The sequence below is a fragment of the Plectropomus leopardus genome, chromosome 18 (assembly GCF_026936395.1).
Source record: "Plectropomus leopardus strain MGB_pleo_1.0 chromosome 18, ASM2693639v1, whole genome shotgun sequence".
Taxonomy (NCBI): domain Eukaryota; kingdom Metazoa; phylum Chordata; class Actinopteri; order Perciformes; family Serranidae; genus Plectropomus; species Plectropomus leopardus.
Genome location: NC_142193.1, coordinates 3,073,879 through 3,088,094, shown reverse-complemented (window position 1 = coordinate 3,088,094; position 14,216 = coordinate 3,073,879). Strand labels below are relative to the sequence as shown.

At 38.3% G+C, this 14,216-nt stretch overlaps 1 protein-coding gene across 1 annotated transcript in view; it reads right to left on the bottom strand.

The window, feature by feature from the left end:
* LOC121956082 (uncharacterized) overlaps positions 1 to 11,290 on the bottom strand; it is a 105,172-nt gene extending 93,882 nt beyond the window's left edge. The window contains exon 1 of the mRNA XM_042504171.2: positions 11,006 to 11,290. Within this exon, the coding sequence (XP_042360105.1) occupies positions 11,006 to 11,060 (55 nt within the window). The 5' untranslated portion in view covers positions 11,061 to 11,290. The remainder of the gene's footprint in view (positions 1 to 11,005) is intronic.
* Between the last annotated feature and the right edge of the window lie 2,926 nt (positions 11,291 to 14,216).

Below are 14,216 nucleotides of genomic sequence, written 5' to 3'. Positions count from 1 at the left end.
TGACTACTGAGTCACATTTTGCAACCATGGAGCAACACTACGACCTGCAAATACTATTAACATATGACCTGCAGAGGTGTTTGCTTGTTTCCAGCTTACAGTGAATAAATCCTCCTATATATCCAAAATATATATATATATATATATATATATATATATATATATATATATATATATATATATATATATATATATATTACATCATTTAGTGTTAACAACACAGCATACCCATGGGTAAAGTTACAGTATGTTGTAGTTGAAGTGTGAGAAAACTGAGGAAAGCATTCTGTCGATTCTTTACAAAACTTGGCCCTCTGATGAGTAACCAGCTACAAGCCAGTAAGATGTGTTGATCTGGGAACCAGTTAGCACTGAGAGGATGGGAGACTGTCCTGTGGACACACAATGAGGGGGATGCTGAGTTTGGGCATGTCCATGTCCAATCCCCCCTTGTCTGCACATTCCACACAGGTAGAACCCTCTGACAGACAAGACAGCATGTGTAGTGACACGTGCGAACGCACACACGAAAACCTGCAGTTATGTTTAGACAAATGCATACTGCAGCCAACACAACACAGGGCAGACACTCTCTCTCAGCCACACACACACACAAAAACCCACACACGCACGAAAAAACACATTAAGACAACTTCCACTTACTAAAACCACATCTGGAAGACACATTCCAAGCAGACCGTCGCAATGTTGTAACACTGAAAATAACACAGTGCCTGAGGACTCATAAACATGCAAAAACACACGTGCGCAAGCACACACACACACACACACACACACACACACACACACACACACACACACACACAGAGAAAGAGATGTCTGGCTACTATTTGCCTCATAAGCACCTGTTGCCTGAAAAATATTGGACAGAGGCTGGAGTCTATTAAAGGGACAGTGTGTCCAAAGTTTAACTGCCAGCGCTTCACGCCTGTTTAATGAAGGAAAGATGTTGTCACTCCAGGTGACAGGCAGATGTTGTATAAAGTCACAATTACCCCTTGTTATAGCCAGGCATTATTAGTCAAAAAACCAACAAATGTGGATGACATTGGTTTTGTTGTGCACACAGCAGTAAGAAATGAAATTTGTAAAACTTAAAAGCAATGTGTCCTCCCAAGAAAATGTTACTCAGAATTAGACATCTCTACATACAGTTTTTATAATGAGAAGATAATAATGGATGAAGCTTTTAACAGCCACCTTTCAAACCTGCAGGGCTGAGCATGTGATTAGTTTCCATTTATTCCGTTTTTTGTGAGTTCTAATGACATTTAAATCATCTAAATATTTGTCTCCTTTAGTCTTGTTTTTGTCGTGAATCATTTTTTTTCTTCTAGAGCTGAGGCTACAGCTGTTGCCATCTTTGATGTGGATGTAACCATAGTTACAGGTGTTGTTCTCATCTATTGTGAGGTTAGCAGAAAGCCACGAATCTTGCACTCATTCTTGTGGGCAATATCCACCAAAGCGTTTTTATTGAGGCAAACGTTTTTTTCAATGCTTCAATGGTTTTTGTCGATGCACTACAAACACCAGCTGCGTGACGATGCGCTGAACATCTATTCTGCACTTAGCTCTTCCTATTCTGTGTTGTTCAGAACACCAGGGGGGTATTCCAGAAAGGAGGTTTAACAAACTCTGAGTCTAACCCTGAACTCTGAGTCGATTTACTCTGAGATGGGAAACTCTGAGTACTTGGTTCCAGAACAGCCGATCTGAATAAGTTCAATCAGCTCTAAATATGTGAGTTCAGCGCGTGAACAACCTAAATAAAAAGCCATCATCAATGGAGACCCGATACCTCAATTCACCATGGCAACCGCTGAGAAACAGAAACCAAGCTACTTTACCCCATAGAGGTCCTAATGCTGCCTACGCCGAATGTTAGCCCATATTTAGAAAGAAAAGTAACACAGTTGCAGTAACTAAGGAGAGAAAAGCCTCATGGGAGAAAATCGCTGCCTGTGTCATTTGTGTCCATGCGCATGTTTGAATGCACATGTCTATTGACTAAACATTAACCACACTTTATTAAAATCGTAGCATACAGGTGAAAAAGTGGTGGATTGAATACATTTTGATTTACATTTAGGTGCAATCCCAGAAGGGGAAAATGCACTTTGAAGCAACTGAAAATGAAACATATAAAAAGATCAGAAAGATGAGGCATATTTCACTCAGGCATGATTGCAGGCTGACCTCACTTTGGTTTTATTCATATTTTACGTGAAACAGAGTAAATATTCCTTCAGTTGCTATTTCAACATGTAGTCATTTAAACCCCCAACAGAATGCTGTTTTAACACATATATGTCCTCTCGCCTAATATCCTGCTGAGTAAATGATCATTTAATATTGATACAAAGCTCAAACCGTCAACACAATATTAATTTTCTTCATGGGAATGAGAATTACTATAATGATTGTGTATTACATTATGGTGCATACAAATGTGGGGGTAGTACTTTTATTCAGCTGACTGATATTTGATTATTGATTTTGTTTACTGTCTTTTATTGTATGGTGGTATTTTAGCTGTTTGGATGTTTGGATGCTTTTTAAATGTAATTTATTATTGGGGTTTTGTTTTATTTTATTGTTTTTAATATATTCATTTTATATTTTATTTTTTAATTTTTCTTTATTTTATCCACACTGGTATCATCGATTTGTAGACTAAAATCTTGGTCTTGTGTAAATGAAAATTCAATAAAATACTAATTATTTGACTTGAGTTTGACTTGATTCTCTTTCTGGAACATATAGAATAGAGTTTTCCTCATCTCAGGGTTAACATACTCAGAGTTTCACATAACCTGCTTTCTGGAATACCAACCAGGAGTTGACAAATGAACTGTTCATCAACCTTAGTCCAATTATCAACAATGCAAGAGAAATATTTCAATTATATATATATATATATATATATATATATTTTTTTTTTTTCTTTTCTCTAATCAACCCACGGGTTGGTGGGTCCATCCTGTCTCCCTGTACGCTTCAGCCTTCCCCTTATCCAGAGCAGGTACTCTACCTTGTGCCGGCATGTTTACTTCTGTGGATATTCCATACACAATCCCAGTAATGAGTCCTAAAACCCAGTAAACCTCCAGTTCCCTCACCTATAAGTCAATGAGTTTTTTTTAATGTTTTTTTTTTTTTTTTGGTTAGATGTCTAAAATAAGGTCTGTGGTTAATACAAGCTGAATAGACTTTCACTTTGTGGCATTTTTGTTTTAAAAAAGGTGGTTGCTGACAAGTAGCTAAATGAGACTACAGAACATCATCACACGGAGCCGCACCAAACACTGCTTTACAGCCTCGTAGTGGTGGCAACACAACAGTAGTGCAGTTTGTTTATTTACATCTGGCAATCATGTTTAGGCTTCAAAAATCCTAAAAGCGTTCATTTGTAAAGATTATCTCGCAAGACAAAACGTGTAAGTATTATAAATATGTGTTTACCACAGAGTTTATTTTCTGCAATAATCCAAACTACAGGTCGACCAATATTGGTTTTTTTTTAGGGCCAATACCGATACCAATTATTAGAACTTAATGATACCGACGATACTTGGAACTGATATACATTTACAATAGAAATGAAAATATTTCTGTTCACATGTAGAATTTGGAATATTTCTCACACTCCAACACAAAACTTTTAAAATGCTTTAAGCAAATGTTTCAAGAAAACTGAAACTTTCAACATAATTTTCAGCAAGTTCACTTTTTTTACAAAGCTCAGTGAAAATTCAAATAAAAAAAATGAATGACTAAAAGTAGCTCCCTGAGGTTTTATAATGTAAAAGTTCCTCCTATGCTGACATTTTTTTTTGCATGGATTGCATTCTGCCTTCCCACACTTTTCCGATTACTAATTTTAATTTAACTCAGAATTCAAATAAAATGCCAATACAGATAATCCTCAAAATGCCAAATATCGGCCCCAAAAATCGACCAGGTCGACAATCTATTGAACCCTAATCTAAAACCCAATGGAAAAATCCCATAGGCTTTGGATGTAGGTATAAGGGCAACATCAGCTTCCAGGTTGGCCTACAGGAAACCGTCACCCCTGGGCCGCTCTATATCAGCAACCAGACACAACCAGCAGCACGTCAAGTAGATACATAACTACAGATGACATGGTTTTGGGTACTGGAAGACATGGCTTAACTAATTAGCACCTAATTGGTGTACCTGTTTTCAACCATTCACCAATCAGCCATGGGAGCCTTGTTTCCAGCAAATTAATATATTCGGTGAGCATAGTTCAGCGCAATTAGATCACTAAGGTATACAGGCGTGCAAAGGGAACATTAGAAACTGAGATCATGATACTGAATTTGAACCTTTGGTATTTTGTTCTTCACACTTTCCCTGCAGTAATGGTTTTGTGCTCGCTCTCCCATTGGTTCATTAGAACTGATCCAGTGTGTCTTAAGGGCCTGACAGCCCCAGACATGTCTGAGTACCAGGCAGCCTGCACTGATGTCGTGCCAAGTTCTGATCTATTATGGAAGAATGACTTGGCACCAAGACACATCGAGTGCTACCTGTGTGTGTGTGTGTGTGTGTGTGTGTGTGTGTGTGTGTGTGTGTGTGTGTGTGTGTGTGTGTGTGTGGGTGCGTGTGTGTGTGTGTGTGCGTGTGCATGTGTGATCATGGGCTCAAGACAGTGAGGGATTTAGACTGGTGAGGTGAAAACGCTTGTCCGTGAGATCAGGGGAAAGTGTGTGCGCAACATGTGAGCACATGCATGTTAATGTGCACTTCAACCTATGTAGCTCACCGTTGTTTCATTTTGTGTTAATGGCAAATAGAAAACACAAACTGATCAGTGTTTTCTGTCAGTGTGTGTGCTCCACTGCGTTGATGCAGACTGGAATGTACCATGTCATGAGCAAAGACAACGAGCTGTGTGTGTGTGTGTGTGTGTGTGTGTGTGTGTGTGTGTGTGTGTGTGTGTGTGTGTGTGTGGTCACTGGGTCAGTAAGTCATGGGACCCCCCTCTGATCTTAGCAGGGTTCGCGCCCTGCTGTAGTGCAGTACCAGGATGTGACAGGGCTGGGCGGGTAGCCCTCAGCCCCCGTTGACCTCTCCTAATCTCCCATGTCACCCAAGGGCCCCAACGCTCCTGTCTCTCCCTCCAATCAAGTAAACACTGTCCGCTGCCTCTACTTAGTCTGCTGATTAGCACAAGTGACTCTTATGTTTATCCCCATCTTTAAAAAATGAAATGGACTCCAGAACATGGAGGAATGTACCCTCACACTCAAATGCAATTAAACATCATTTCCAGAATAAGTTGGGCTACTCAGAAATGCCATCATGTAGCAAGTTTCCATTAACCCTCAAGTTGCGTGCATTGAAACTGCAAATATAAAATATGCCTAATGGAAACATGTCAATTTAAAAAAAGAAAAACCTCCTATTCGTTGTTTTTACGTTTGCACGTGGTGGTATTCTCTTCCCTCTCTTTATCACTTTCTCTCTCTCACACACACACACACACACACACACAGTGTTAGTTAAGTCAGCTCAGGTGCAGATGGTTGATTAGATTCTATAGATATGATTGATCGCCCCCCCGAATCCCCACCCATCCAGGTCCTGTCACTATCAGTCCAAGCTTTGAATATTTGCGAGTAACTGTCAATAAAACTTCAAAGCACCAAAAATATTTGGGACAGCTCTAAAAATTGTAGTAACTCAGTAGGAGAAGCTCAAAAAGTATTAATTTAGGGAATTAATACAAAATTTTGCCAAAAAAAAAACCCAAGTGATGCCCCTTACAACTATAAGACAAGCTTAGCGAAGCTGTGGTAACACCACAGTCACCTCTAAAATTCGACCAGTGTGCTGCATTCACATCCTGGGTACAGACAGCATGGGAAGTGTGAAGTTTGCTGGTAGTTGTTGGAGGGTAAAACAACAAAGGACTGTTGTTTGGTTCGTTGCCAGGGGTTTTTAGACTGAACAACTGTACCTAACAAAGTGGACACTAAGCATACATGTCTCACACTACACACATTTAAACAACACAGTAAATGCAGTAACAGTAATCAGGTGTCCTTTACTTCTAAAATGCATCCATTGTGCTCCATAAATCAAATTTAAGGCTCTGACTCACTACTCGTACATTCTGTAGGTTTTTCAAAAATATTATACTGAATAATTCTACAAAACTCTGAATGTTTTGAATGCCAGTATTATTCAATGATTTACCTTTACGATGGGGAAAAATATTTTCTACTCGTTTGAGTGAAGACACATATGAAACTCATTTTTGTTCCTTAAATCACATGCCTTCTACATGGCGGCTCCAATCCATCTGATTAAAACAGAAGTGGGCACTGGAGATGAGACACTATCTTCCACACAGCATTCCACAGCTGGCAGGCCAGCCCAGCATCAACAATTGCTCCCCTGTTACCAAATCAAATTTAGATCCGTCACGTCTGATGACCTCCTTCCATTGGGGGTCTCGGCCCTAAGCAAGTTGCTGGAAGAACTGGGTTCACTGCCACCAACACAAGATCATATGGAGCCTTTATGATTGTTGAGAACCAAGTAAGTTGTGTCTGTGGCACAGAAGATCAAATACTTAAATCTGGCCTCCGTATGTTTGATTCATAGCATAAACATATTCAAGTACAACCCAACAGCAAAAAAGTTGGGACACTGTGTATAACGTGAATAAAAGCCGTATGCAATGATTTGCAAAACCCAATTTGATCTATTTTCTATTGAATACAGTACAAAAACAAGGTTATTAATGTTTGATACACTACAACATGTTCCAAAATAGTTGCGACAAGAGCAACAAAGACTGGCAAAGTTGCGAAATGCTAAAAAAAAAACAAAACACCTATTTGGAACATTCCACAAGTAAATGGGTTTATTGGTAACAGGTGACAGTATCATGACTGAATATGAAAGGGGCATCCTAGAAAGGCTCAGCTGCTCAAAAGCAAAGATGGTGTGATGTTCATAGTGAAATACTGCATGGGCAAATAGTCCAATAGTTTAAGATCAATGTTTCTCAACCCAGAATTGCAAGAAATTTAGGGATTTCAGCATCTACAATCCATAGTATCTTCAAATGATTCAGATAATCTGGAGAAATAGACTGAAAACCAATATTAAATGCCTATGACCTTCAACCCCTCAGATGCTACTGCATTAAAAACTTGTATGATTGCATAAAGGATATTACTGCATGTGCTCAGGACACACTTTGGGAAATTATGGTGTGTAAACATAGTCTGCAATGCACCTACAAAAGCAAATGCAGACTCTAGCGTGCAAAGTGAAAGCCATACATCAACAACATGCATAAACACCACCGACTTCTCTGAGCCCAAGCTCATCAGGGACGAGATGGACTAATGCAGAGCGGAAAAGTGTGTTGTGGTCTGACGAGTACACATTTAAAATCATCTGGAAATCATGGATGTTGTGTCCTCTGCACTAAACCATCAGGATTTTTACCACTGCAAAGTTGAAGAGCCACCATCTTTGGGGGATAATGTTCGTAAAGGAAGTATGAATGCTGAAAGGTACATATAGGTTTTGGAGCAACATATGCAGCCATTAAGATAATGTTTTTTTAGGGGACATCCCTGCTTATTCCAGCAAGACAATGCCAAGCCATATTCTGCACATGTTTCAACAGCGTGGTTTCATAGTAAAAGATTGCAGGTACTAGAATAGACTGGCCCGCCTGCAGTCCAAATCTGTCCCCACTGTAAATGTGTGGCACATTATCAAGCGCAAAATACTACAGAGACTGTATTTAGGTTGTCAACATAGTACTGCCAGAAAAACAATTATAATTTTACAAAAAGATAATTACGACTGATTTCTGTAAAAATCTTTACTTTTATTTCTTTGGCTAGTTGCATTTTTGAAGAGTAAAGGTAGTGACTGTCCTACGACATTGGTTTCAGGTGTCAAATACACAACAGTTGTGCAAAGGCAGCTACAGTGGCAGTCTGCGTCCAAAGGCCACACTAATTTGTTTAGAGGCACAGATCAACACCTGTCTAAACACAAGAATGTGGAAAGAAAGTAAGAATAAAAGGAGAGGGGGCAGCTTTTGTTGTACTGTCCCTGCAGGGTCCTAGGACATGATGGATCACCCTGGGGAAGAACAAAGTCTGTTCATTTTGACATTCTCACCCTCCTTCACTGTCCCTACACCAAAGACATTCATACAGTAGTTATTAAAGCTTTTCTTCATTCTTCTTCTCAGTTTCTTTTTTTTTTAACCTTTACCTAATTAACAGGGTTTCAAATAGGCCTATAGAGTATTGTTATTGTCACTGGCAGCAGTTTATCACAACAATCACATCATATGTCCTGTGTTTTCCATGTCCACACTGTGACATAGGACCAGGCTTTTAAGGATAATAACAATTAATCTATGATTGATTAATTGGTTGTTTAGAATTTGATCAAACATGAAATTTAATCGATTCATCGATAGGCTATGAAATGCTGTCAAAATATATGCAATATGTTGCTGTGAGCTTTGACTGAAGATTAAATGCAGTTGATATTGTTTGAAATGAGCAAAAATTTCATGTTTTTTTTTTTAATAACACTTTAATCAACTAATGATTCAGTAACTTCATGGATTAATCAATTAACGAAAGTGCCAACAATTTGCAACCCTAGTATTCACTTTGAAAGGTATTTTAAAAAAGCTGTGTTCAAGTGCTCAGAAGATAGAAACCCCTGTTGTTGTGGTTGTTGTCTTTGTTGTTGTTGTCTATAGATTTCATTATATTACTGCAGGAAGGTCTTTTTAATATTTCTATTAATCTAATGATCAACATCCAGTCTCACATCACAATATAGATAAAATATCAAAAAATTGGCACGTCTTATTATAAATGTTGTAAGCTTGGCTGGTGTCTGATCACAGGATTTAGATTTTTTTTAACTATAAAATATTCATATTGGTATTTCCTTCAAAAATCCACTACCAATTGCTCTAAATTATTTATTAATGGGCCTTGAGCCCAACAGGGCACAGTCTTCCCAGAGAGCATATTTTGTTCCTGTAACATTTACTGCGCTCATTATTAAATATGGACCGCAGTTCCCTTTTTTGTGGCAAAATTTAGGTAGCTGGGTTTTTTTTTTTTCTTTTTTTGTTTATTTTCTTTATGTAGGTATGTTTTTGAGTTAATTATCTAGACATTTTCTCAATTTTCCCTTTAAGTAAAGCCTAAGTATTCATTTATTGTGTTATTGGAATGTTGAATACTCACTTTTATGAAAACTGTTAAAATTGTTAATACGGGCTGACAAAATCACAGAAAAAAAGGACTGTGCCTGCAAAGTTGATGTTCAGCAGAGGAACTTCAAAGTGTGGACTGACACAGAAACGAGCAGGAGAGATCGAACAGTGACGAACAGCCAGCTCATTCACAGAGCTACATTTACTGCCTCAAAAAGATACTATTGTCCGCTTATGAGATGCTCTATCTCTCTCTCTCTCTCTCTCTCACACACACACACACACACGCACACACACACACACACACACTAGGAGCTCAAGGCTTTGCTTCCACTATGTTATTAGTGCTGCTCTCTTACCTACCCAGGCTGTTTTACATCTGACTCCAGTAATTATACTGTAAGTCTCATTTAAAGGCACACTAAACCAAACATTATGAAGTGACTCAATCTATTTCTTCTTATGAAAAAGACAAAAAAAATCTTCAACCTCTGCAACTTTGTTCAGAACACCAGATTTTACTTAAATGATTTATTAATGGGCTGTAAATGTAATCCATACATTCCTGTGGCTGGTTTTTTAGACCCTCCCTAAAGCTACAAATATTTCTTCCTTAAACCTCCCTGAGTGACACTGGGAAAATGCATGAAATATTCCTCCCACATGATGTGTTCAAAGATCACCAAAAAAATCCATTGATAATTTCTGTTTTTACAGTTTCTGGTTGTGAAAAATGGTGTTATTTGGCAAGCTTTGAAAGGCATGTTTTCTTTAAAAATCCCCCAAAAATTTAAAAGAAAAAAAATCAGCAAAACTTAAAAAAAAAACAATTACCCAAAGAATTGTAAAGACAAAAAAGTCCCATATTTTAAAGAAAATTAAATTTGTAAAAAATTTTGAAGGGAAAAAAATGCCAAACATCTTTAAAAGTCACCAAAATTTTGAAGGGAAACAAATCACACATTTTAAAAGAAAAAACATATATAATAATAATTACCATAATTATCATCATTTGTTGAAGAAAATATACCATTACAAGTTTTATGCCCCTCCCCTAAGCCAAAATATTAATTAAAAAATATAAGAGTCCATCCCCAGTGTAAGATTAATTTGTCATGCCTTTCCCTTTTTGCAACACCCCCTCCCCTCTCATAAATAACAAACAGTCTCTAATAATGATTTTTAAAAAACCCTGGATCTAATAACCATTCAATCCATACTTATACTTGACTAACTGTACTTAATTCCTTCCATTTTTAAGTAATTCAAATCCAATTAACGCCCCAATCGATAATTATCATTTACAATGTTACATGTTTGTAAAGTCAAAAAGAATGGCCATGGGACCGCTATGTCGGCCTATTTGAGTTTTCCACCATGTGTAAAGGCTCAAAACATTTATATGTTTTCATTTCATTGTCTATTTTGAACAATCTATAAATACATGGACTAATTGTTCCAGCTCTGTTTTTAACTACAAAGTCAAAGAATCTGATTTTTATTGCAGGTGGTTGTTTGCGGTGTGTTATTGCGCACCTGTCAGCAAATAGTCTAATTTTCGGGAAAAGTAGTCCACCTAGCTCAGAAAACGCATTTAGCACCGTTTAGCCCCCGTACAAACACGAGTTTTTAAACAGAGAAGGTGAAAGAGCCTGAAGCTACAACTTTGCTTTAATTGCATGCCAACAAAACAGGCAGCAGTAAAGTAATCCAATATTACAGCCTACATACCTTCAAAATCTGATAAAATCCCTTCGAGGTGGTCATTGACGGAAAGTTCCGACATCCTGGCTGAGTGCAGAAGCTCCGTGATGCCGCTCCGAGCCGAACAAACAACGGAACTCGACGCAAAACTTGTATTCCCCGATAAAACAGAGCTGGAGTGATGTTTGCAGGCAGACCGAGCCGTGTCCCTCGCTGTCCTCTCGGTGTGTGTGTCCTCGATGTCTGTCCGAGCAGACTCCAGGAGCACCGGCGTGTCTGTGGCCCGGCCCCCCTGCCCCCCTGCTCGGCTGCCCGCAGGCTGCAGCCTGGACCCGGGGTGACAGGGGGGCGGGGGACGGGCGGCACGAGGGCGGAGCCGCGTGCAACACCTGGAAAAAATCCTCTGCCAAATTTCTCTTCTTGGCTGTGTTTTCCCCCGGCCGATGTTGCGTCCAAGACTGTTTCCCGTCGAGATGTGTGTCCCACTATCTGAATATCAACCTAACCCTTGAGTTTTTGTTTCTTTGTTTTGTTTTGGGTTTTTATTTGTTGTTGTTTTTTTGTTTCTTTGCTTTTTGTTTGTTGTTTAAAAAAATACTTTTACACTTACAGCACTTTACGTTTGCATCACTTTACGTTTTATTAAGAACCCAAGTGTGTTTTATTTATTTCAGCGCTTATTTTTACTTGAAGCTCTTAAACAATTATGTTTTCTGTGGTGTTCGTATTATTATTATTATCATTATTATTATTATCTGAAATGCATTGCCTTTTGAGGACTTTATCATACTATTAAACTCATTCAACTTTGCCCATTTATCAGAACTGATGTGAAATGTGATATTTTATGGGTCTCATTCTCAGGTGTGAGGTAATGTGTCAGTAGCACCCCCAACAAAATTTCAATGAAGGAGCCCCTGCAGCTTGTTTTACCTACAGCTATGAAAAGTGGCAAAGTGACACATGTAACATCCCAAAATCTACAAAAAAGTCTCTTGGAGTCACACCCTAAACCTATCTGGAAGTTAGCCATTTTCAGTTGAATGCTCAATTTTGGTGTAATTTTTGGCCATTCCCAGTTTACATATTATATTTATTTTTTTAGCCATTTATTTTTCTTATATTTTTAATATTCCATTTTTTTTACTTATACATATATAAACAAATGCATCATTTAGAAATTTAACAGATTCAAATTCAAATTAGGTTTAATTATTGATCCCAAACAGCAGCCAGAGAGAAAACAGGGGTCTAGGTGCCCTCCAGGAAATTCTGAAAGTCAAAACACATTCTGCTGATTTTTTATGCACCAAGTTATGGTGAAAATGCCTTTTTTATTTAAAGTAAAACACAAAATTCATCCAATTCATTTCTTTCATGCAGTAAAGCTCTCAGGCATTCTGTGGTGTTCAGATATGAATTCCCCTATATCGATCAGCTTTTTATTCAGTGTGGTCTCTGCTGAGTCAACAGTAGGCCTACATGTAGACAAAAGAGGACAGGATTTCTTTGCGCTAGAAGACGACGGAAAGTCGGTGAAGGTGAGGACTGATATAAGTCTTTGACTGTGCTTTATCATGTGGCAACATGTTGCACCGTTTTATATGAGATAGGAATAGAAAATCAAGTTGGTATGGACCAGACAAGATGTGATTATGGAAGGACTTTGCCTGCTGTATTTTTCTGCATTCCAAAATAAACCTCATCAAAGTGTTTTCCTGCCTGATGTGAGTTCTTGGATTCTACAAAACAGAACTGGAACACAAATCAAAACCAAGACACCTTGCGGACTAAGTGGTGTCGGAACTATGATGTGTTAAAATGTCCATTATAAATGAGTTCTTATGACTTGACATTATGAAACTCATTTCAGAACTTATAAATATGAGTTCCTCCACCTTGAGGTCTTTTATTTATCATTCATCATTTATATTCCCTTTTTTCATTTTTTCTTCTTATTTGAAGGAAGGAGGAATAAATGTTAGTAATAAAATGTTTCAACATATATTTAAAGGTATAGTTAAAACAGACTTTTCTGAAAGACAACATTCCTCATCATAGGAAAACTATAATCCCCCCCCCCCCCCCCATAATTAGTCTTGATGTCAATACAGTTCTTATTGTACAAGTAATTTCATGTGTCCTTGTGACATGAATAAAGAAAACTACTGTGTGTTTGTTTTTTGTGGCATGTTGCTTAAGTTTAACCTCATTCACTGTAACAAGCAGACACTCTGAGCAGCTCTCCAACACTTCTGGGGGTAGTCGCAGTGTGTTTGCAGTCAGGTAGCCTACTAAACCCCAACTGAGGGACACACACACACACACACACACACACACACACACACACACACACACACACACACAGACAGACACACACACACACCGCCTTCTGTTCAGATCATGAAAAGCCACTGTGGCATTAATCCTCCCTGGTTCAGAGCCACAGGGCTAATGAGAGCCCCCCGACCCAACAGGAGTGTGTGCGTGAGTGTGTGTGTGTGTGTGTGTGTGTGTGTTGTGGTGGCTGTGGGAATTTAGTCACATGGGTTTGGCTCCTCTCTTTCTCTCTCTGCGGCTGCTTAATTGCCCTGTTTCCTGTGATATGCTCGATAGTTCCAGACGGTGCATCTGTGTGTATATACATGTGTGAGTGCGACTACAACTGTGTGTGTGCGTGCATGTGTGTGTGTGTGTGTATACTCGTGCTCTGACTCGCCTGAAGGACTCTTCTTGCACAGTGCTTGATGTCTGCAGTGAATTGTCAGGGCCAAAGAATTCAGGCACCACATACCAGAGCCATTTAGATAGAAAGGCTCATAGACATGGTGAAATATGATACATGAAGACTGGCATTAGCTTTAAGGAAAACTCTATTTTTTTATAACTTTGGTGTTATTTTACAGTTTATGCCATCCTGTCTATTGAATATGATATCATTCACTAAAGAGTGCAAGTGTGCATGGGAACCACTACACACCGCAATGCAACATTTGAATGGGCAAAGAAAAAGTTTTTAGATGTGGAAACAAAATTCATGCATAATAAAGTGACATAACAATATAATTAAAGCGATAAATACATACTGTGAAAAAATACATTTTCACAGTGGATTTACTTAAATAATTAATTTATTTTTCCCCATAATATTTCAGGTGATTATGCTTTTTAGTGTTTTATGAAGTTTTTTTTTTTTGTGGAAATAAAAGTTTTCATTCATTTAACCAGTCCAGAACGC